The sequence below is a fragment of the Gymnogyps californianus genome, chromosome 1 (assembly GCF_018139145.2).
Source record: "Gymnogyps californianus isolate 813 chromosome 1, ASM1813914v2, whole genome shotgun sequence".
In the NCBI taxonomy this organism is placed as follows: Eukaryota; Metazoa; Chordata; class Aves; order Accipitriformes; family Cathartidae; genus Gymnogyps; species Gymnogyps californianus.
This window is the reverse complement of record NC_059471.1, coordinates 1,590,192-1,615,517: the sequence shown is the minus strand read 5'-3', so window position 1 is coordinate 1,615,517 and position 25,326 is coordinate 1,590,192. Positions and strand designations below refer to the sequence as shown.

Here is a 25,326-nt window from a genome sequence, read left to right as displayed (position 1 = left end):
CTGACGTCAGCCTTAATGTGTTAAACTGACATTATTGCACATCATTTCAGTCCTCTCCTCAAATGACACAAAGCTAAACCACTTATTCCCAGTGACCCACTTTCCACAGAAAAGCAAGCCAAGCCGCTGTCAGTCTGTTTATATTATGAACGTAGGTACCTGAACAGCTTTGCAGATCAAGGCCCAAGTACTTTTGCAAATTTGGCCCCGAGCGTCCAAATGATGCCGGGAAGACCTTAAGACAACTTTGTCGGCTTGACAAGTCCCCTCCAAGCTAATCACGAACAAGCCCCCAGGTTTGTCAAGCGCGGCTGTGACCTTTGCAGGGCAGCAGTACAAACACACTATGCTTCTTGGTGTCTGACCTTTGCTGTCACCGCCGGTTTTTTACTGACTAAAGAGACCGCTACGCGAGGAGAGGACAAAACTGACAGGTAGAAAAAGGCAAAGTCGCCCTCCTTTTCGCCATTCCCATCATCTCCCTCATAACCGCTCTAGAAACAGCCTCCAGCACCCTCACCCCTTTTTCACCAACAGCAACACCACTTTGTGGGCATACACTGAAATCGGGACTGAGACAAGGACAGGGGTCTGGGAAGCCGGTCCTTGATGTATCTCACTGATTCTAACCAACAATTTCAAAGCAAAAAAGCTTAGTATCCCCCTCTAAGTTTCTATTAAGCTCTGCCATTATCCTGAGCCTCCCAGCCTCAATGAAAAGTTGAGGCAAATTCTCACACGCCAACAACGAAGAAACAAAGACCATGTCAAAATTTCAGATGCTAAACTGTACTAGCCACCAACGCTGAACAGACAGCAGGAACGCACGACCACCCAAAAGTATAAAGGCAAGAGAGACTTCCTGGTCAGAATTAAAATAATTTTGACACCGGGAGAAGCTAACCGTTGATCTAATTGTAATCCTTGTACAAAAAATGTCCTGTCAACTGAGCTCACCACTTCTCGTTACTGTATCTGCTCGCCTCATCTCACCACCACTCTTCACTCTTAATTCTGCTTGAAAAAGCAACGTGACTATGATTTGCCACGCATTTTAAAACTAGTCAGACATGAGCACTTTGGCTGATAAAAATGAAATGGGGGAAAAGAAAGAAGCTGCAGACTTTCAGAGCAATCTCCCATCATATCCTTATAGTCAGCATTATTTTCCCTTGCCATTCCAATCAGATAAGAGGACAGCACTGCCAACCTTCTTAAGCTTTATTACTTTTCAAAAGGCTTTTCTCTCACTCAGTATAGCACTAGACTACTCATTATAAGTTTTTTTGCATCTTGGAGATGATCAAGGAAGTAATTGAGATTTAATCTCATCTTCCTCTGGAAGCCTTAAAAGTTTTAGTACTGTATTTGAATCCACAAGCGCTTGCAGTCTCGATGCTTTCTTTGCCTTTAACAGTCTTCACTAGACTTCCTGACTCGATCACATTTGGGTACAGAAGGTTCTGACCCTCCTCCTTTACTGGGCTTTGTCCCCAAAATTACTTCTACTCTCAAAATATTCAATATTCGGTGAGCTTTCACAGATTGATTAACGGATCTCAACTTCAATTTTACGAAAGAAAACAGCTTTGTGACTTCTGGAAAAAAAAAAACAAAAAAAAAACGAAAAAAGGATTACTGGACAGCCACCAGGCTGCATTGCAAAATATTCAAATACCATCTACAGTTATGCTTTCAGAACTGTACTGGTATGCCCTCAATGCATAAATAGATGATATGGTAAACTCTGCTCCTCTCTGGCACATCACTTCATAGCTACATCTATCCCTATTAGCTCTGCAGGGGAAGATCTGTTAAACCTCTCGCCCCTCCAACACACGCTTTCCTGCTGATAGGCAAGTGATACGTTAGAGGTAGAGAATGGAGCAAGTTAGCTTACCTGCCCTTCCAGTACGCTGCTTTTTTTTTTTTGTTTTGCTCATACATTGCAGTCTTAAGAGTAATTTTGACCCAGTTCTTGACACAGAAGGTTTAGGGGAGAAAAACATCCCTCCCATCAGTTCTAAGGATGGATATGCAACAGAGTTTGGCATAATCCTACCACATCATGCCTAAATTAGGTTGCTCGCTTGACATCTTTGCTCTGATAGAAAGAGGGAAATGCATCATTTCATACAGCTCTTTGCTGATGTCATGCACTTTGAGATCCTAGGTGGCAAAAGCATTACCAAAAAAAAAAAATTGTTTTAAACTGTGGCACTGCTATTTATTTCCCCCTTGTACAATACGTAGAAAGTGAGGGATGCAGTTTATAGAGGGGAGGGGAGTCAAAAAACCCTCAGCTGATGGGAACCAACTGGAATTACTGCATTTAAACCAAGCTGCTGACAGAAAGGCTAAGTGTTTAAAATACAGTAATCCTTTCTTTACATTAAGACCAGGAATAAAATTATGCCTTTAGCAGTATTTCTCCCCTAAATTATTTGACTAAAAAAAGGAATTTGGCAACTAAGAAAATCAACTTACTTTCTTCCTAACCTTCTGCTTATCAGCCACAGCATATGTGAACAAATCCAATTAGGGAAACTTCATGATGGTTAGAAAGCGGCCTTCTACGCAGGGACCTTACTGCTTCGCAGGACCCAAGCCAACAGTCTTATCTCACTGAAAAATGTCGCAGGCAGTTGCACATATATATGCATATATAATATAGTGTGTATATATACACACACATATATGTCTAAATATTTGTGCATGTGTGTGTGTATAAAAACACACGTACTGGTGAGCATTCAGGACTTTTTTTCCAAGGCAGGAGTTAAACACAGCTGTCTGAAAGACTGAGCCACACAAAGTCTCTTTCAGCATTCAACCCTGCAATCTCCTTCCTGATTAAACTCTGAAAAAAACCCTCATCTCTCACCATCAGTTTCAACTCATTTGCCAAACTGTGCCTCTCCTACTCCAGCCAATAAATCCCCAACAGATCAGTGTCACAATTGACTGTAGGCATGAAACAGTTTTCACTGTAACACTCCGGCAGCAATATGGAAAGGACAGGAGGATCACTGTCCAGATGGAAAAGCCAAGCAAGAAACCTGTTCCCCAACGCAAAGCAAACAAAAATGTTTCCCTAATTCTCATTCTGCGAGGAGAGCAGTGCAACTCAAAGAATAATTCTTGCCCATCAGATAGACAAAAATCAAAAGACAGGAGAAAGAGCCAAGCTGCTAGATGTGGCCAGCTCTGTGAAAACAGGGTTACTCGAGGGGCCACGGTCCTTTAGCTACTGCCGTGAGAAAGTTTTTCTGCCAAATACCATATTCAGCCTGTGGCTCTTTGAGAGCAAACGTGAAGTGTGCCAGGTATCGCTGTAAGGAGGTCTTCAGGGCTTTCCCTCCCCTCTCTTTCTACAAGACAGCAAAATGAACCCTGACATATTCTGGGCATGAAATCCACAGGCTAACAATAAGATTCCCTGAAATACAGACTGCCGAGATAGAGCATGAATCTCAAAGTCTTTTAAAGCTTATTCAGGGCTGACAAATAAAATGAATTAGAGACTACGATTCTCTGCATTAACTGAAGCAAGTTACCTACTTCTCTCCTCAGTCTTAAGGCTCCCCTGGCAATCAGTCTTTGCTGAGACTTGCAGGATCCAAAAGCCAATTTTTTCCCTTCTATTGCATCAATTTAACCCCAGAACAATACTATCACCATTTTTACTCCCTAATATCATCCACTCATTTTTCCTTCAACACCCCCTCCCCAAAGCCAGACGGAACAGTAAGCGTATAGGACCCTGGTGACTGGAGACAGCTCTACCTTAACGGATCCAGCAGTACGCAGCAGCTATACGTTACCATCTAGTTTGACAGCATGCAACTAGAAGAGATGAGGCTTGCCCCAGCAGCTCATCAGATCAGTCCTTGGGGAAAAGAAATGCCAGAGAAGTCATAAAATGAAAGCCTGCCGTGTCCAGGTTTCAGCCAGCACGTACAGAGGCTGCAAATCCTCTTACTTCTCTGCGGTGACTACATGGAGATCCACCTCTGAATCTTTAAACCAAGCCACAGGTTACTCGCTTCCACCTCAGCCCCCAGTACTGCGTTGGCTGAGGTGCCGTCTTCTGAGCTGTCCCCTTTCATGCCACAGGGGAATGGCAAAAAAAGCCTGTCAGCAGTATGCTCCCCTTTATTTCTTCGTTGGTAGAAAATCTTGGCATTGAAATACATGCTGTTTGAAGTATGGTGCAACTCACCTTCTGGAGTCACGCTATAAAGCCAGGCACTCTGGATTTGTAGGATAGCTACAGTGAGCACAGAGCTGAAGACAGTGCCTTTTCCTCTTATCAGTGCTGCCTTCCAGCAGAAAAGGATGAACAAGAAGCTAAAAGTAGCACACAAGGTCAAAAGTACCGTGGCTTCCCACTGATGGCTAGCAAACAAGTGACACTGCCGAGGAGGTGAAACAGTCTTAGCCGTTACCCTCCCCAAGCAGGACAAGAAATTCAGCTTTTTCCGTATCCTTAATGGGGCAAACACTGCTTCTGAAACCTTGTGGACAGCATCCCTTGGAGAACCCTAGTACTTGGGCCAACACAAACAGCACTTAGATTCATCACCTGTGAGATGACATTATTCTTCAACACCTGACCGAGACTGGAATGAGGTTAACGTACTGGCTAGTGCCCCATGGCATCTCCCGAGCTGCCTGAACGGCTGCCTCTGCGCCTGCTAACCCTGCCTGGCAGTCAGATCCAGGGCAATGAGGGCAGGTGGGCTGCAAGTCACGTCTCCAGGACTTGCCTGCACACAAGTAACACTGGAATTCACATCTCTGACCTGAAAGAGAGGATGGAAAGAAAGCAAGGAAGCTATGGTGGGCCATACATGAGGCATTAGTAAAAACAGAGCTCACTCTGGAATTGGTAACATCAAGATGTCTACATCCGACACTGCACAGAAACCAAAACCTTAATAAGAAGGGGATGGAAGTCAGCAATGGAGGACTGAGGGTTCAACTTCATCCCAAGTCTCCCTCTGCATTAACTTGTGCCATTCCCTACCTTTAACCCAGGGCACAGGATTTACATCCAGGAGACAGATTTTGTGCTGGGAAGAGAGGACAGCGGGGAAACAAGAGCTTTTTGTCAGCTTTTCTGGACTGCCCTGATAGGCTGCCAAGTGAAGCACTGACAACCTGAGAAGTTTTAACACTGGCAGGCAAGAGTTTTGCGTGGAAGGAAAAAAAAAAAACCCAAACCAAACCAAACCAGTTCATATTCCCTAATCTACATATTTCAGTCATATGCAGTATCAAAGCTACATGGTAACTGCTAAATCTGAACCTATACTCTAGTGGACAAACCAATGACTGGCCAGCAGTCTAAGATTCACCTTTACATTAGTATTTAATATCCAGCACTAGGTGATCTTAATTTTTACATAAATGTATTTCATTATATGTAGTTAAAATACGGATGTTGTATCTAAAATGATTTGACACTTGAATTAAAAATCCTGTATGAAAATTAACTTGGACAGTAATTGTTCTGCAGCATCAGAATATGTTATGGATAGAAGTTATCAGTTATGGGAAGGTCAAATTTGCATCCAGCTTATTAAAGAAAGATTTTATACAGGTTATGGGAAGGGTATCCATTCTGCAGTTGCACCCATATGCCTTCCCATTTCATTGGGGAAGAATTTATTGACAAGTTAGGAAAATAAATTCATACCACTCAATAGAGAAGCAGCAAGGAAACAGAGAACTAGATAACTGGTGGTATTAAAAGTCTTATCCTTCGAGAATTGTTTCAACAACTACTTATTAAACTAATAAAAAAATGAGAGTTTCAAATATTCTGCAGTATAGAATAGCTTTGAAGTTCCTCAAAATCCCAGTCCATGCCTGCAACACAAGGATCAAAACTCAGAAGAAAAATACATTTTTAGTTCTTTTTGAATAACCACTCGTGTCTTTTGCTTTGATATTTTACACAGAGAATGAAGGCACTTAAAATCTGCCCACTTGTCCAATTCTGACAAGACCTCACACTACATGAAGTACCCACTCGGATTATGATGCAGTGATATGTAACAGCTCCAAGTTTTTTAGATACTACTGTTTATCGATGTTAGTGAAGAATAAGAATTATGTCTCGGAACACCAAATCTTCCATTTAATACAGAGGGAACTAGCCCCCAGGTTCCCACCACCACTTTTTTTTGCTGGAGCTGAATTACCAAACCTATTTTCTCACAGAAGTAGTCTTACAGCATGTAACCTGGCAATTAAAATCAGAGGCATGATTTGTCTAGACCTCCATTATACAACTAAGAATTTTCTCCAGAGAGTGTGCAAGTGAGGCTACAGCTACAGAAATGGCTTTACACTCTGGCAATCTCATTACTACAATCCCTGAACAGCTTCAGCATAAAATACAAAAAGGCAAAGTTTGTTCCTTCATAATATATTAAATGGAGCGACCATCCTTAATGATGAAGGCTGTGGTAGCTTTACAAAGCATGTGTTTTATTAAATGACAGCATCTTAAGCCAAAACGGACTACAAGCATACCACAGAAGATTTTCCTACTTACATCTCAAATCATCAGGGCTCCACCTGACCCTGAAAGCCACAAGCCACCTTACAGGCTTGGACATGGACTTCTGGAAACATGTCAGCTGCACAGCAACTCCCTCAAGGAAAGAGGGAGTATAGAGCTTCATCATCATCATCATCATTCCCCTCAGCGAGGCAACTGCTCTCAAGTGCACACCCCCTAGTCTGAGTAAACATTAAGGATTCCAGCACAGAATCCAAGCCTTAATTAAAAGCCAGCCTCTGTGTTGTGGCAGGATAATTGGTGGACGCTGGAACCGAACACTTTCATGCTTGCTAATGCACTGAAACACAGTGCTAAGTTAACACATCTAATTATTCCATTATATAGGGAATAATTTTGCTACTAATACACAAGGTCAAGGGACATTTTAATAACAGACCCTTTAGTCCTGTCTATAACATACAAAGTAATTTATAACCTTGTTTTAGCAACTCCTGATACAATTCTGCATACAAACTCTTTGTGTAACTACATATATAAAATATACATGTGATTATATACATACACATATGTGTGTGCATGTGTTTGCTCTCTGGAGACACCCAAGAATGAAAGTCTTCTATATCTTGCACTACTGCATTTCCTCCTACCATAAGACCAGCTGCCAAATGCTTTAGCAGTCACGACTCCATATGAGAAATTGCTAGATCAATGAAAAAGCAGTATCCCATTACGCACTGAGTCAGTAGGGATGTACAGCTCTAGCTCTCTATTCATGATCTGCTAGTAAGCATATTTGCTTACATAACTAATAAGCTCAAACAAAATTTCTTTCATGTAAACACCAGATCAGTTCCACAGTGTTTACTACTTTCACCAGTTCACTGTTTGCCAAGTGATTTATCTTCATTAACACAAGTGCTAAAACTTCATCTAGCAGGTCAGAATTTAAAGAGCCGCAGCTCATCTCACGACATAAAACCTGATTTCGTTGCAGTTGCATCAGCTCAAAAGACATTTCGCTGCTTTCCCAGATTCAGAAGCAGCTCATCATCTACCAGAAATAAATAGCTTCGGCTGTCCAAGAACATTTGCTCACACTTTCAGTGCCTTCCAACAGAGTGGGAACACCAGTTTACACTGTCTCACTGTACAGTGGAAGCATTTTAAGCCATCGCATTCCTCCTTGACTGGTTTGCCCACATTCTTTCACTGAATCGGTATCAGAAACAGTCCTCAGACCTGTGTTTCCCCAACTTTTTGGCTCATGCCTTAATCCCTTCAATCTAAACACCAAATCTGGATTATCAAAAATCCAGGAAGGTATGATTCCGTACCCGCAAAGCTTCTTCAATAATTCCTCTTTTCTAAGAGGAAAGAAGTTCCAAGTCATTTGCTGCAAGGTCAGGGATCCTTCTGAACCTCAGCCAACAATTCAACTCTGAGATGTTGCTCGCTGTGTGTGGACTACAAATGTCCCTCTGACAACCTCTGCAAAGGCTTCCAGATGTCTAGGGAAGTCCTATTTCCACAACGGTGCATTGACAGAAGGAGCCTCGGGGCTGGCTGCAGCCAACACATTACTCACCTGTTTTACATTGTATCCTGCTTTTGCACTAGTTTCGATGAACATTACATTCAGCTCTTTGGCTTTTCTTTCTCCTTCCTCAATGGACACTTGTCTGGGGAAGATAACACAGAATTAGGAAAAAAAAAAACCAGACAAACACCTTGAAAATTAAGATTTTCATCTTCAACCCAAGGAGATGACTGCTTCATTAACAGTTCTGAAAGCATTTAATGTTTTTTTCGCCTGCATACAGATGCCACATACTGAGCACAGTTGTAGACAAGTATCACCATTTCATTGTATCAGATGGACTTCTATGGCATACCTGGCTCCCAAAGTAGAACTCAGCTTTCCAGTGAAACAGCTAAGTGGGCCAACTACACTCCATCAAATCCCTGTCCAGGAAGCTATGCTTTTATGTCTGAACAATTAGCAATCAATAGATTTTAATACCCAATAGCAATTGTCAACTTGCAGCCTACCAAACTATTTTAACAAAGGACCAAGCGTAACCATCTCACATCAAAAGAATTTTCTCCTGTTTTCCCCTGGCTAGGTGTCCCACCCATTAAGCAGTCTGCTACAGCAAAAACTGGGGGAAACTTTGGTTCAAGAACTGCCAAACAAAAAATGTGAGGTATATGGGGGGTGTATGTGCGCATAAACAATTCTTAGTAGGATGTTATAAATCTGAAGTAAAGGTCACAAGTGAAGCTGTTCTGAGGAAACGGGGATTTCAATCAAATCCAGAATACTTCTCTCATGCTTTTGTTTTACCTTTGTGATTTTTTACTCATTTGCGTTAAGAATGTCATAAACCCAGAATAAGCAGAGTACACAATGCAGCAAAAGCTGAAGATGCACAACTTCTAATAAAAATAGTTAAGTTTGCCAGCTTATTAAAACCCCTGAAGAGTTTTAAAAGGGAAGATAACTTGCACCTATCATTTTTATCTAAGCAAATCTATTAAGCATGAATACTTGTAATAACTTTAGCTTATTCATTCACTGATGGAGGCTATAGTTAACACTCCATTCTCTCCTGACATCTGAACAAGTTGGTAACAGTTTCTCAACTCATTCACAGCATCGTGCTGGAAACTTGTGCTTAACCAAATGAAAGAAGTTTTTAAATTGACATTTCTCTAGTCATAGCCATCTCCAGCATAGTTAAAACAAGCTTGAGCATTTCGGAATAAAAAAATATAGATGTTCTTTTTAAAATAGCTGTCTAGGAGAAAACAGCAGCAGTTTAAGAAAACCATTTGAAAGATGAGTTATTCCTCCATACCTCTTATCTGCTAGATCTGTTTTATTTCCCACCAGCATAATGATGACATCACTGCCCCTTTCCGTTCTGACATCATCAATCCATTTTGTTGTTTGCTGGAACGAGTTTACATCTAACAGAGAACAGTGGAGAGGATTATCACTGCAGGTATTCTTCACAGAACACTAGTAAATACATCTGTAAGCCTCAAATAAAAGCTTCATATTCTCTGGAATTGGCACAATAGGGTGATGAAGAATCAGCAAGTGAAACCCTAAGTCTCCCACACTGAAGTATATGAAAACTTTGGCATTAATTTCAAATGGGCTAGTACTTCATTACAGGTGAATTCAAAGCCAGGGAGTGAACTGAGTTGATCTACAATTTGGTTTTGACAGCATCTAAAATAAGAAGTCTTATCACTGTGTTTTAGATCAGTTCCCTTTTTTTTTAGTTCAACATAAAATATTTTATATAGAGAATGGGGATTAATGTGATACTGCATTCTACACTGCTCGTGACTTGTGCATCTACAGCAAGAGGTTCCTACAGTTTCACCGCTTCTCAAAAGTACTTAATATCAGCTACACATTTTGTACAGCTTAACCACTTTTTACTTGCTAGGTTCAGGATTTTCTCTAGGAAATATCAGGGTTATACAACATACTAGCAACTCCTGTATCACTGAACACTGAGTTCAAAATAGCTTCCAAATCATTTGCATGGAACCAGAAATACAAATTTAGCCTATCCACAGACACTTTTTCTTAATGATACGTCCTTAAAAGCTGCAAAATAAGAATTTTAGGAAGCTATCCTGATCTAATGAGGTAGTATGTTGTTTGAAAAGTTGCATCCCGTAAGGAAAAACAAGTCATATAGAAGCTGCCATGGAGCTCAGCATCTGCCAGTTAGCTACACAAAGAGCACCTGAGTTGCCAAAGTAGTTTGCAGTACTTAAAAAAGAGGGGGCTCTGCAGCAGTTCTTGACAAGTATTGATTTTTTTTAATGGCTTCTACTGCATAGTAATATATTGTATGCTAGGCAGTCAAGACTTGATCACTTGCCAGCATCTTAATTCTTCTCTTTACTACTTGGTAATATTGAATTTGCTAGGTCAGTAAAAAAATTTTGAAGTTCACAGCTAACCTGTAATATTAGCCCAAATGAAAGTGTTATTTTTAACAATTAAAGCTTTTATAGGTAAAGCCTGTATTCCTGCTGTAATCTTCTAGTATTTATAAACCAAAGGACGAGTGCTTTTGCATTTGTATAGAATTAGGCCATTGCTCTCAGTCAATTCCGGTTTAGAACTTAAAGTGTCTGAAGGTTTAGTTCTCCTAAACCAAAATTTCTGTTCTTTGTAAATACAGAAAGCTAGTAAGTTAGAGGTCTCTGGACTGAGGGGAGGGACAGAAGAGGAAGGGTTGAAAAAGCACTAATATTTTAGTTCACAAAAACATACATACCTTAGTAAGAAATGAAAGAGCAATTGTTAAAGGATAAGGGCTTAGTGGTAAGTTTTACATATTGCAAGATGTGAAAGTGACTGATTCAAATGAAAATGTGATGTTAATGCATTTTCCCCCCAGCCCATGCCCAGATTTTTTTGGGGGGGAGGGTAAATGGAGTGAGGCAAGCTACAGCTATCAGTGCAAAGTCTCTAATTTAAGAATTCAGATATCTATGAACATGATTCAGGTGTTTGAGACCAAAAGTCATAGGTGATATTACGATCAAAAAGCAGATGAAAGAGGGTAAAGTGCAACAAGACCAGCCAGGACTCAAGGCCTCAGGAGAATGCGATAGAAAAGGGTTACAAAATGATGTCATTTGTAAGACAGTTTATACATTACAACAGCAGCAATCAGGTGGCTGGCTTAAAACTTGACTACAACAAAAGAAAATATTTTTTTTTCATGCCAGAATGAAGAACAAGCAGATGACTGATAGGACATGCAAAGCTAGGCTAAAGGATGAAAGGGGCAGAGTATTAGAAATGCAGAATTCCCCCCACTCACTTGTGATATCATAAACAACAACTGCAACAGTGGAGTCACGAATGTAGCTAGGAATCAAGCTCCTGAACCGTTCTTGACCTGCTGTGTCCCATAATTGCAACCGTACCTAACAAAATCAGTCAAACAAGCAAGAAAAATAAGAAAAATGTCAAACCCAGTGCAATATACCTACTTGTGATATCGTAAACTACTACAGCAGCAGCAGAGTCACGGATGTAACTGGGAATGAGGCTACGGAAACGTTCCTGACCCGCAGTATCCCACAGCTGCAACCTGATCTGTGGGTGGGAGAAAATTAAAAAAGCCAAACTGCCACTAAAAATAAAAGAGTAAATAAATTGTACTTTTTGAAAAAAGCTAAATAAAAACTATAAACTCATGCAGGAGATGACTGGGGACTGGGAGCAGCAGCGTACTGTCTCCTTTACAGCAATCTCTCCCAAGCGCTAGTAGTAGCCAAACTGGTATATGCGCACCTATCTCGGCTTTCCGCTGTCTTTGCTTTCTAAAAAATGCTTCCCTTCCAAAAGGGGGAGAAATAGAATTGCTCAGCTTTCAAAATGAGAGGACCAACAAGAAAACTAAGGCAAATGTTCACCTGCACTTCTGCCTACACGAGATTTTCATGCTCTGCTGCTATCCTTCCTCAGGACTCACACATGTAACCTCCAGCAGCCTGGAGGATGGTTGCTGGTGGAAGAATCAGGCCACACACCATACTTCTCAAGGAAGAGCCTTCAGCTGCTGTCAAAGCACTGGAAAAGCTACTAATGTGAATTTTTCAAGGAGGATAAAACGCTAGTTATTACTCTATATTTAAGCCTTAGCCACGCTGCAAAGTAACATGCACACAGATGAGGCTGAATGTGTCTTACCATCAAGGTTCTGAAAGAAAAGGCAAGATATACTAAAAGCAACATGTATGGCAAGATGCGCAAGGGCCGGTTTTGCTATGGAAAGAACATCCCATCACTCAAGCACTTTCAATGCAATCACATTTATTGTGGGTTTATACAATACCATAAGCTTATGCAGCACTGCACAATTTGCTTCTGCAAATAGCTCAATGGTTGAATTTCTTAATTAAGAATCTGAGCTCATTTTAAACCACAGGCTTGCTTCCACAGAGGAGTGATTTCATTTCAGGAACTAGAACTGCACCAAGCTAAGAAACCAGTATCATTTATGGATTACTATTGAAGGCAACCTTCTTTTTGGACACGTAATATTAAGAATATCAAGCTAGCTATTAACTGGCAACATTTGGCAATTTATATTTTATCTTTCTGTCTTGTGACATCAAAAACTGAAGGGGTTAAGCATGGTCCCCTTCTCCAAATTCCCACCATTATGCCCCCCTCAAACTATCCGTATCACCTCTTCCTTGAAAGAGGATGACACTGTAGCACCTTCGGCCGCTTGTAAAATGGCACTCATGAGCCCTCCACAGATGCACCAAATGGTGATTTCCCATCTCCCCAAACAGAGAAGGGAGCTGTCTCCACAGCACTTGTCAGTCTGGAAGCAGCTGGTAGATGAAGGCTCAGTCCGTGCTTCCAAGTGATCTCAGAACTGTGGGCTGCACAATTACAACAGATGCTGATCCTCATTCCTACCGTACAGAGAGAAGTGCAACAAAAATCTTACTCACTGTTCGATCCTCCAAATACATGGTTTTCGATAAGAAGTCAATGCCAATTGTTGCCTGTAAAAAAATGAAAAAACCAACACCTCTTAAATAAAACATCAGAACAACTGTAGTGATTTTCAGGGGAGCGAACATTACTGCCACATCAGAATTCAGCACCTGTAGCGTATCTGCAAGAAAAATATGCTGGTTTTCTTACTTTCAAGATATAGCTCTACCTATAAGTAAGACTCAATAAGCAATTTCCTTAATATCCATAACCAGAACAATATCTTAAAGCACAAAAAGTTGTTAATTTAACTTCAGTTTATGCGTATTGACAGTTTAATGCATGCAGTCATATGGGTATCAGCAAGGATTTTTATGCATCTGGCCTAAGTTAAGCGTCCATCAGCTGAATGAGGGTATCTGGGCACACTATTCTTCCTGACTGCCAAATATCTTAATGCATCTTAACTTTAAGCCTTTTTCATTATGGCTAAGGTGGACATCTTCACATCTGCTGCAACACAAGGGCGCGTGCACACACACGGCACCCAACAATTACTAAAGCTCACTTAATACTAAAGCTCACTGCAGCATAACTGCATCCAAGTTTCTAGACACTAGTGGGAGCTTCGCACAGAACATCCTTATATGCGTTTAAGAGAAAGAGCAAAGCACTACTAAGCACTATCAAGAGCTGCTTCTTAAATACATGATCTTCACCCCATTTTTCAAGGCTGCAGTGAGGGCGAATCCAAGGTCTAGGAGTTCGTTTGCAGCAGGGATACAACCGAGCTGACCTGTTGGGACTATAAGGCTGCCCTGGCTTCAGCAGGACACTGAGCATCTCAAGCAGCTGCACCGCTCAGCAACATCAACAGAGCCTGGAAAACATTCCAAACAAATTGATTTAAAAAGAAAAAAAAGAAAAAAAAAAACCCAACAGTTAAGAGGTAAGTCTCTTAGCTAGGGCAAAGAGGCTTGATACAACCTCTTCCCTGCTCTCCCACGCTGAAGCAGGTATTTCTAATGAAGAGTTTATTTTACTGTATGCGCTCCATATTGTTAGACTGCTATTATGCCCTCACTATATATCCCCATAATTAATTCCTTGTATTCTGCTAGATACTTTACATGGTAGGAATAAAGAAGAGAGCCAGCCAGCCTGCTTGCAAGCAATACAGAAAAAAACAGCTGCAAATGAATTAAAAAAGCAGAACTGAACAATCCAATTGAATTTCCATTTGCAACTAAATACAACACATCAGAAAACAAACTTTCCTGGCTGGATCAGGACAGCAGATTTGGAGTACCAGAGACGCATACGGGAAAAATAAATAGTGGTGGATCCCAAGACGGCTACCCAGTGGTTCTTCACCTGTCATCAAGAACTGTGACACTACCAGTTCAGAGAGATGATACTGAAACTGTAAGGCGGATATGAGAAGCCTCAAAAGACTAATGCAACAACATGTTTCCCTTCTGCTTTTGTTTTCCATTGTTTTGGTAGAGGGTACTCCTTGGAAGATTGCCTCAAAGATGCTTCTATTTTCCCTCGTGTCTATTCGACTTTCCTTTACAGAAGAAAAGCTACAAAACCCCTAAGATCTTACACCATATATACAAGACAGGATCCCATTCTGGCTGACAGACTGCTGGAGACTCAGATTTTCTCTGCTCTCAGTAGGAGCTGGCACATCAGCTGCAAAGCCCAAAACTTGCCTCAGCCTGTACTTCATGCCATCCCTCCCACGCAGCTGTACGGCAGCAAGAGCTCTGAAGCTCACACGCTGCCGTAAGAAGGCTCGGTATGCCTGGTAGAAACGAAAGTGCCGTGCAGAAATGCATCGAGTCAGTCAGATTCCTGCACTTGGACACTCACGGCATGGGAAACGCAACAGAAAGGCCAAGCACGAAACTTATTTTAGATCTGGGTGATGCAAATATTTGCGCCAATCACATTGAGAAGAATGTATGGCAGGTCTGCTACTTTCAAGCTGTGAAATGGCTCTTGACCTAAGCCCCCACAAGCTCTAAGAATTACATGGAATAACTTACAGCCAAACATATTTGTCCACCTGTACTGTTCTGAGCATATCATGATGATACAGAGAAGCAGCAGATGTCAAGGAGCAGATTCAGGCACTCTAGATCCCAGACTTTTACTAAAATAGGTAACCCACAAAGAGCCATTTTGTCACAATTCTGATAGAAGGTGCAAAAAAAACTTGGGGGATCTTTATGGATGAGTTGTAACAGAGAGCTGTGCAATGTATGAGTAGAGGAAAAGTCTGCTTACCGATGGGGAGAAATACATGGACATGAAACTAAGCAAATTACTGTAATCAAGGTGGAGACAGGTTTAACTTGCTTGTGAAATGCTGTGCACCGCATGGAACAAGCAGGGACTAAGCGTGCTCGAACATGATGGGAGGTACTGCCCAACTGCAAATTTAAAGAAAACGAGCAGAACAAAAAAACGCTCAAGAGGGCCACACTACAGATGGGGCCGTGTATGAGAACACTTTTTAATCCATCTGTCCTCACAACACTACTGTCTAATAAGGAACTGTTGTTACCCTATTTTATAGGCTATACTTGCTGACACAGAATTACCCAGGACTATGCAAGGAAGCCTGAGGCAAAGCAAGAACCTGAATTATCTTTTAAGTCACCGGTCAGTGTTTCAACTCAACACTGTTCTCCCTCTCCCCTCCTCCAAGAGGCTGAAGCTAAAGGGAAGCGTGGCCTGTAATCCTCCTCTTGCATAACACACACAGAATCATCATGTTTGCCAACACTGGTCTTCCATTATACATCACATATGGTGCCACAGAACAAGGAAAACCTTTTCCAGCATGTCCATGGAGAGGAATCACTCCTGGTAAAATATACACCACCAATGGCACAATTTTATTTCAGGTGTTTGGGTTGCCTTGACACAGTACAGTGAGTTCTTGTTTGATTCACAAATGTCGCTTTCATGAGAACAGCTTATTAATAAGCTACGGGGGCAACAGCTGAATTCCTCTTATCTAGCAGCAAGCAAAAGAAAACTAATGCACAGCACAGATTTTATTAAACAGAGGCTTTCTATTTTTACCAACTGAACACAAAAAACCTTGTTCAAATGATAGGTTGTGGCAGCTTTCAGAAAATATGCATTCAAAATTTATCAGAAATGTCCAGAACAAGCAAATCATCCATCAACTAACCTACAGCTACAGTTAACCATGTACATGGTTTGATATGCATTATCATTCAAGTACTTGGCTTTGAGAGGTCTCTATATAATCCTGGGCATCGAGAAATCTATATTGTGGTTTGACACTAATATGTGGTGTGGTTTTGGCCAAATTACTGGAGCTTTTATGACTCATTCTTTCTTCCAGCTATAGCAAAATAGGACACATCGCCCTACCTCAGTCATGACTTCAGTAAAATAGAGGTCTTTGGATGAATGACACTATACCAAGTACATGAACACCCAAACTAGGCATGCATCAGTGATAGCTAAATTGAAGCTATCTTGTAAGCCCTTAAGATTTCTTACTGTTTTAAGTCCCACTCATTCATTTTGCAATCATTTAGTATATTATGTCAGACCAGCTTCCCATGGAGACAACTATATTATCATAAAGCACAGAGGGTCAAACCTCTTCAAGAAAGAACTAGGACGCAAGCTCCATAGAGAAAAGGAGCAGACCTGAAAGAAAAATACTGTGGGAAAAAAACAGATTAAATAAAAGAACTGCATTCACATGTCCATGTAATTACAGTGGGTAGAATCTGAAAGGATGTTTGCTCCCCTGGGAGCAATGATGTGTACTCTAGCCCTCCTACACCATAGAAGCTTTGCTTTTCCCGTAGTTAAGTAAGAACTTACATCTCATTCTACCCAACTTGCCTAGCAGCAGCAATGAGGAATTACTGAAGAGGCAGGAAGGAAATCATTAAGGGGTAAAGAGATTTAAACGAGATACTTGGATAGACACTAAGTAACAGAAGAGTCACAGCGTTTTTCTTATTTTTTTCCCATTACCTCCTCCTCCCACCCCCCTAAAAAACCCTTCACATTCATCAGGGAACAGATTTTTCTCAGCTTAGTGCATTCAGAACGTCACCAACTGTAACCAAGTCATGAAACATGTTCTGCTTGGAGAAGACACACTTTATGAAACTAAAGTACTTTTATAGCTTGCCACCTTTTCAAGCTCATCCTAAATTCTGGGAGTGGGCAACAATGATTGCTCTCCTAGAATTTAGAAAATTTAGCTTGCGTCAGCTTGAACTGACTTGTCACCAACCAGGAAGCAGTGAGGGGGCTGCAGGGCCAACTGGAATAAAAGACAACCACTGCTTCAGCCCCAACCTTGTCAATCCAATCTTGTTTCAATAATAAATAAGCATAAATAAGCAGTCACAGGATGGGGACGTGCATAACAACCAGTTTTGTGGTCTTTGTTCCAGCAGACAGCATAAAATAGCATCCTAAAGCACACCCAGCCTTACAATCCACTGCTTTCTGCTCCACAAATCCTTGTTCACCCCACTGCAGAACCTCTTGCAGCTCAGCTAGCTTCTTTTTTTAAAAGAGCCAGGTACCTGTTACATTTTCCCCACAGAGACATTAGATCTGTGATGGTCTGGTAGCAAATGGTGAAAAAAAAAACCTGGTAGACGTAACAACTGCTATTACTTGGGTATACCTAAGAAGCCTCTCCTTTCCAACAACAGCTCATCCTACTGCAAGTGGCAGATAAGCTACTCGAGCAGAATCCAACACTGAAAAGCCGTTCTGAAAGGTTATTAAAATACAACGCTTAAAGATTTTACAGTTAACAATTTGGTCAGTGTACCAACTCTTATCCACTGCAATCAAATAGATTCTTCCTGCAACGGAAGACACCGCAACAGAGGGGCCTTACAGAAGACAATAATATGGGTTAATTTACCTGGTAGGTGTTGTCAAAGCTGTCATACATGAACCTGGTGATCAAGGAAGTCTTCCCCACTAAAAGAAGAAAAAAAAACAAAACAAAACACATTCAAGGAACAATTTCAGTGCAAGTTTTAAGCAAGTGATTTAAAAATGGTTTCAGGAGTTTTACTCTGTGTTCAACAGATCCGTACTGTGCAATTAAACTTCCTACAAGCAAAATAGCAGTTATTTGACTTTACAATTGCGAAGTCACTAGTAGGCACATTTTTTCTGAAAAAGGTTGGCTCCTGTATCATTCCTGAGCATCAGTTTTACTTTTAAACATTCGTGATTCAAGATGAAAATTGAAGTAATTTGATCGTTCCAGTTTCTACCAAGTCATTCAGAATTTTAGTTGATCTAAATCAACAAACGTAATAGGTCTGACAATCCCTACAACAAATTATTATAAACAATACAGCTCTTCTCGCTCATAAAACAAGGTGGCTATGTCGCTTTAAAATACATCTCGCTGCACATCTCCTCAATGTCACACACTCCATATTTGTCACACAAATGGCAGTCCCTGCTGTAGTATCACGGTAGCATAAGACAAGATTGAAGAGCATCATTGTTGAGAGGCTTCTTTACCATCTGCCCACGATGCCTGCAGTCCTTATCACTCCATTAACTTCACCCTTCCTTTGACAACATATTCACTATACCTTTTTGTATAAGCAGGTTCACATGCTGTTAAAAATGGCATTATCCACCCCAGCGATGGCTGCAGCTCGTGACTGGTATATTCACTTGGCTGTTCAGCATTAGGAAGTCAGTCGGTACTGCAATCAGAAGGTGTCACTGCAGCATGGGCAGGCACACCTGATAGTCACAGAGACACAGGCGAAGGCTTTTTCATGCAGCCATTTGCGATGCTGCAGCTCCTCTTTAACTGCAACTCAGCTTGGCCAGGTTAAATCACAAACTACGTCAAACTATGTAAAGATCCTCATTTCATAACTGAGATCCACATAAAACTGTGTGTATCATAACATTTCAGCCAGGTATCAGACTACCTTGTAATCTCATTTTCCTTAAAAGACAAGCAACAGGAGGTTCATTTTAAAACAATCATCGTCACAACAGTTACTTTCTACTCCTGTAAGACCAATGATACAGCTGAGCTGGGACAAAGCCTAACTCATACTCAATGGACAACTTTTTCCTACTCCATGCCATCTTTACGTGGAGGGGACCAGCAAGATATGCAGGAACTGGAACATCTCAACCTGCCTCATTTCAATATGTTTAAATACTCTTAATTGTAGGCAAATTATTTCGGAAACAACTGAAGTTACTCAGGAATACATCACTTCCCATTGTTCACTTCTAAACTCCTTGCAGTTGGAATTTGCCATCTCCCACTGGCAGGGGAGAAGAGCTGTATGACTTATGTTAGCCATCAAACGTTGCAGGTACAGATAAAAGGCAGTTAGATGTGCACAAGCCGAAGCTTGTTCTGTGTTCTTCAAATAAGCTTCCAGAGATGTTAGTTCTCTGCAAGGGTGACCATCAAGAGAGCAGAGGAATTGAAGCCAAGATTTTGGGGGTGGGGTTTTTTGGGAGGTTTCTGGTTTTTGGGTTGTTTGGGGTTTTTTTAAATCTTAGTATAAACCTTCCAACAAAATCTCCAGTATTGTACTTAAGCAGCATTTTAATCCATCTGCAAACCTCAGTTAACTCTGCAGAAGTGCTAAACTACCAGGAATCCAGTAGACAGCCTTTGAGAAAAAGATTTTCCCAAGTCAAAATTTGAATTCCTGTGTGAATTTTTAACATATTCTGCTACATAGGCATAATCGGGTTTCCCACAAAGTTAAAAAGCTGCCTTCGCAAAGGCAGAGCAAACATTCCCTTCAGTGAGGCGGTTTTCAGAAGCAACGTATCTCAGACGGGCAGGGTTCCTGAATCCCTTATTCAAATTTGTCCCAGGGCCCCACAGATGTGTTGAACAACAGCACAAGCTGGTGCAGGACAAACAGGCATGGGCCGCGAGAGGAGGAGGGTTTCACTCCAGACCCAGCAACAATCCTCAAGGGACAGAGATGAGCAAATCCAATACCTTGCCATTGCAGCACACACTATAAATCCCAGTAATGGATTTGCGGCACCACAAACAAGCTGGCTTTTCCTCACGGGGCCACTGATGCAAGCAGTCAAATTTAATTCTTTAGAGGTGCAAGGGGGTGTAATCAAACCCCCGAAATAATATGCCTTTGTAAGTCACAACCCCTGAAGAACACTGAAGTCTTCTGGCAAATCATTTCCCTTCCCACTATACACTGAGATGTCTTGGAGGGAGCCTGTCTAGAAACCATAAAATCTGAAAAGATTTTCTGTTCCACATTCTTTGAGCTTCCCTACCCTACTTTCAAACATTTCACAAAAAGAGGGGAAAAATAAGGTACTGCCTGGCTTGCTTATATTTAAATATCTGCTTCAACCAACATTTGAATAGAGTGTCTTAATGCACTTCATTTCTAAGACATTTCTTCTCCAAACAGACTAAGGTTTTCTTTCCATAGTATGTCAACACGCACCAGATCAAGTTAGTATTAATACCAACTGCTTACAGTTTTAATTCCACCATGACTACTGAAGCATCACCAGTTCTCCTTTAAAAAAAAAAAACAACTTGCTTTAAAAATCCTGGCAGAAGTGAAAGCCCACAATTCCCACTCTATCTATAATTAAAAGGAAAAGTCAGTGAATCTTCCTTTCAGAAATTCACAAGTTTAGATTATATAAACAGACACCTTGTCCAGAGGGTTACAGGCTTTAAATATTTCCTCTTTAAAAGAGCCACTCCTAATACCTAACACCATCTCACCTCTCCCCAGCCTCCCCACACACACCGCCCTGCCTGCCAATGGCAGAAACTATCCCCAGCCCTACAAAAAATAGCGGAATGAATCACCCTAGGATTCATATACCATCTGTTGCACACTAAAGTGATGTGGATGCATATGCCGATTCTCCTGTGGAAGCCATGCTGCTATAAGCCCTGCTTCAGAGAGCTTGAATAGAGAACGAAAACACACAGAAATTAATCTATTGTCAATTATGTTGATCACATCTCTCCCATACAGAGGCACAGCACAGGCCCCTGGGCTAGTCATAGCTAAAGCACTGTCACACATGATTTTGTGAGTACACCAAGTACATAAACATGCTAACTGCATTTATGACGGACCTAACACAACAGTTACAAACTAAATTCCTAGTGAGGATAATACCTTACAAAGGGAAGTGCAGCTAGCACACCACAACCTGCATAAAGAAGTAGCTCATCTTTTTCCCCTCCCTTGGCAGAGCAACAAGGGCGGGCCATTGAGTCACAGTTCACCATTTGCTTTTGGAGTCGAGCCCCTGGACTCTTGGATGAGTTTTATTTTTACATCAGTTTTTATTCAGAACGTCATAACAGAGTGTTAAGCCCCTGTGCATGACCTTAAAAACAAATAAAACCAACAACAATAAAGAACATTGCCAAAAAAAGAACCAATTTTTTGACTGAGGATCTGCAGGAGAGTTTGAATCCCATTCTGTTACATATTTTCACTTGCTTTCTATTCCATCTTGCTGGCTGTATGTTTATCGAATTCACGGAAGGCATTAATTTGGGAGTGACTGCAAGCAAATTAGAGGACAGAATCAGAATTCAAAATAATCTTGAAAAATGCAGGAGTGACCTCAAGGAAAATGAAACTCAGCAGGGAGAAGTAGCACAAGGTAATACACACAGACCAGAACAACTGGCTGCTTAAAACACAGATTGCAAACAACTGGGTAAGCAATCCGGGGGTTATAACCAAAGGAAGCAGATAAGACAGTCAAGACTTCAGCCTTGTTTCATTAAGCAGTTTTTTTAAATCTAGTGGGTTAATTTAATCTCTTGGGAAAATTTCAACACACAAGTATGTCCAGGGCAGCATTAGTCAGCGATGCAGTAGCATACGACATCCTTTCGGCCAAAATATTCCTGATATGCTGCTGGGACAAAAAAAAAAGTTAACATTATCCTCGGAGGAATAAAGGTGGGGGAGGAAACGCTGCAAATGGGGTTCTACTGCAGTGCACAGCTTTGGCTGGAGCAGCGAGGGGGGTTCTGCTGGACACGCCAACAGCTGCGTTACAGGAAGCGAGGAAAAACCTCAAACAATTCAGAAGCTGAGAAGGAGCTTTTTGGCAAGAAAAAAAGGCAGCTTGCACAGTTTACACAGAACAACTGAAAGGTGATGGACAGCGGAGAAGTAATTTAGTGATAAGGAAAGGTGGTCTCCAGCCTCTTTTCTTTCTGTAGACCAACATCTAACAGCTAAAAGCAGAGTCCAAACAAAGTCCTACCAGAAAAGGCATGCAACTTTAGAAGTGAGGGTAATTAAAGTCTGAAATAACCTATTCGGCCGGGCAGCGGATTCTCCTCCCTTCCTTGGCATGCAGAGTTGTCAGATGTCATCTCATCATAGGAATTTACATGCAAGGCATCCAAGAATTTTTTGAAGCAGACGGAAGCTAAGAAGATAAGTGATTAACCAAAGAAACTATTTGGTCCAGCACTGCACCTGAACATCAATTTTGGAAACTCTTCTGTCATTAAGTGGCTGAACAACAGTAGCAGCATGGGTTTCATTAGATGAGTTTTCTGCTCCTTCAAGCTTCTGATCTAACGAAAACAAAGTCCACATTAACCAGCTCCTAATCACACAGCTGTGGCTCAGACACCACTGCTTAAGTGCACAGATTATCAACGTACACTTCTGGATGGGAAGGCAACCAGTGCCAACAGGAATTTTTAAGCTTGTATCTGACTTACTCAGATGGTTTTCTTCAGCTATACCAGCTCTGGAAGAATTTGGACCTAGAGATCACTGGTGGCTCCCATACTGAACTAGCTACTCACCCTCCTAACCATCAAACCTGAAGAGCACACAATACACACTGCAGAGCCCACCTGGGGCTTTTTTCTGGGAGGCTGGGGGGAAGAGCAGAGAGAAAAGCGTTTTGCTGTACAAGGCAGTAAGTGGAAGCATTCATCCACATTAATTCTGATAAGCTGCAATGTTTTAATATGTTATGGGACAGGAAGAAGTAGGCTGTTCTGATAATATAAAAATAGGAAACTCCTAAAAGGAAAGGTTTGATCACTGGTTCAGCACAGAAAAAAGTAGATGCCCAAATACTAACATCCTCCTAAATCAGCACCTGAATCAGTGGCAGCAAACAGCAAAGTATCCAAGACACGTAATTGAGTTAAAAGACGGGAACTTGTGAAGTTCCTATCAGCGAAATTGCCATTAACTATGAGGGTCCAAATTCAAAGCCTTCAACAGCTAATTGAGCCAACCTGATCGATACTCTTTGTCTGGAAGCCTTGAGCCACTGCCTAGCACTTATTTCAGAAAGAGCATTCATCTACAAGATGAAATCAATACGCTAATCTCATTGTTCCAGCAACTTTGATCTGACAGCAGCGACTGGAGAGATTTCAAGGTCGTTCATCTGATTCTTGAAGACTGCCTTGTCCTGCTTCTGGGGCCTTGCGGGCTGGAGATCTGTATGTCCAACGCCAACCACCACTAATGACATTGATTAATAGTGGGTACCAACAACTCCTCCGCGCCAGCGCGTGCAGAATACGTGCTGCCAGCTACCGCTGGCAGCACTGCAAGCGGCACTCCATGCTGTGTGCTGTAACGAGTCACTGGGGAGACTCGCACAAGAGCCAGGGATGGAAGAGACCCATTAGATAATACAAATCATCTCCCTGCCAGCACGGGATTAGAAGGTCGTTTGTTGCCAGGCAGAGTCTGCAAAGGCTCAGGCAACAGTCAAGAGTGACCTACAAAGGAAAAGTAATTGGGATTGTGCCACTTCTACTGTATGATGTACGAGGAGCAGGCCTTACATCCCCGTTTCATTTTCTTAGGCACGTGCTTGCCTCTTTTATACTAGAGATTCACAACTTGTCCAAGGATTCTTCCAGAAAAGTCATACTTAAATCTCCGAGTTCATACTAGTTGTTGTTTAGGACTTTCAAATCATCAGCAATAAAAAAAAAAACCCAAGAAACATCTGCAAAGCAAAATAATCGTAAAAATAATCAATCTATCCAGCCTTTTCGTTGTAAAGCTAAAAAATTCCACTTGACCTCTCCCAGTTCTCAGAGGCAGACTTTGTTAACAGAGATCTAGCTTGCTAAAAGCGTTAAGAGAGAAAGATGAAGAAAGCTTTCTCGTCACACATACAGCTAAATCGCAGCGTAATCCCAAAATTTCACTTGCCCTTTGCAAGACTCCTTTAAGATTTGGTTGAAGGATAAATCCCGTGACACTACAACTTTCTTTCACAGATAAGCTCACTTCAAAATCTTCACTGGAAGTACTTCCTTTACTAGACATACCACAGCACAGCTTATCCAGCAATAACTGAGGTGCTGACAAGGAACAGTATTTCTTACTGAGAAGTCAAACTCTGTTCTGCCCTCAAGTCTCAAAACAGATGATCCGATACCACCCAAGGAGTCCTGTTGAAAGTTACAGCTCCAAGATCTTCCGACTGCCGGCCTCACATCAAGTTTCATGCGCAGACTTGCTGGTACTTCAGACCCAATGCTTAAAAGAGTCACTGAAACTCAAAGATTTAATGCTCAGGATCAGAGAACTTGCTAGTTCAGATCTGGAAAAAACAACCCAAGGCAACCAAGAGGAAAAAGCATTGCTAAGAAGAATATACTGAACTATGAATGCATGAAAGCCATTTTTAGATTTTTTATTTAAAAAGAAGCCCCAAAAGGAGGATGCTCATAGTTGACTTAAAATGATCTGTATGAGCCAGTAATCAAGAATATTTTTAGGTATGTCATCTGAGCTTTTAAAACAGAAATGCTGTATTAAAGTGACTAAAGCAGCTTCTTTAAAAAAAAAAAAAAATCCTCCTCTGCTCTTCGCTGTCGAGCTATGGAAATTTCACCCAGATCCCCCAAGCAAGAAACAAAACTCATTCATTATCCAGAAGACACTGACAGAGCCAGCAGACTGCATTCATCTAACAAATTCTCAGTAAGATTAAGTTTATCCACAGTCACAGCTGAGGAACTCTGAGGATAGCATCAAGTCTAGTCACAGAGAGCAGAGGTAAAAGGCAGAGTTGATGTGGTCTTGCCTCCTTCTCTAAAGAATTTTTTATCCTGAAGTCCCCCCATCCCCCCCCCCCCCGTTGATTCCACTTCTGCTCTATTGTCAAACCTCTTTTATTCTGCCATTTCTTTCCTGATGCAAGACACCAGGTGAGATCAAACCAAAGGACCACCTGAGCC

General features: G+C 41.4%; 1 protein-coding gene across 3 annotated transcripts in view; it reads right to left on the bottom strand.

The window, feature by feature from the left end:
- The window catches only part of RAB6A (RAB6A, member RAS oncogene family), a 61,572-nt gene that overhangs the window by 5,629 nt on the left and 30,617 nt on the right, over positions 1-25,326 (bottom strand). The window contains exons 2-6 of one of the 3 annotated variants that reach the window (XM_050903929.1): positions 17,983-18,041; positions 13,046-13,099; positions 11,567-11,672; positions 9,394-9,505; positions 8,121-8,214 (exon numbers count right to left, since the gene is read on the bottom strand). In XM_050903929.1, the coding sequence (XP_050759886.1) occupies positions 8,121-8,214; positions 9,394-9,505; positions 11,567-11,672; positions 13,046-13,099; positions 17,983-18,041 (425 nt within the window). Of the gene's footprint in view, positions 1-8,120; positions 8,215-9,393; positions 9,506-11,394; positions 11,501-11,566; positions 11,673-13,045; positions 13,100-17,982; positions 18,042-25,326 lie in introns of all 3 variants that reach the window. The other 2 variants (XM_050903936.1, XM_050903943.1) reach the window with 2 other exon arrangements.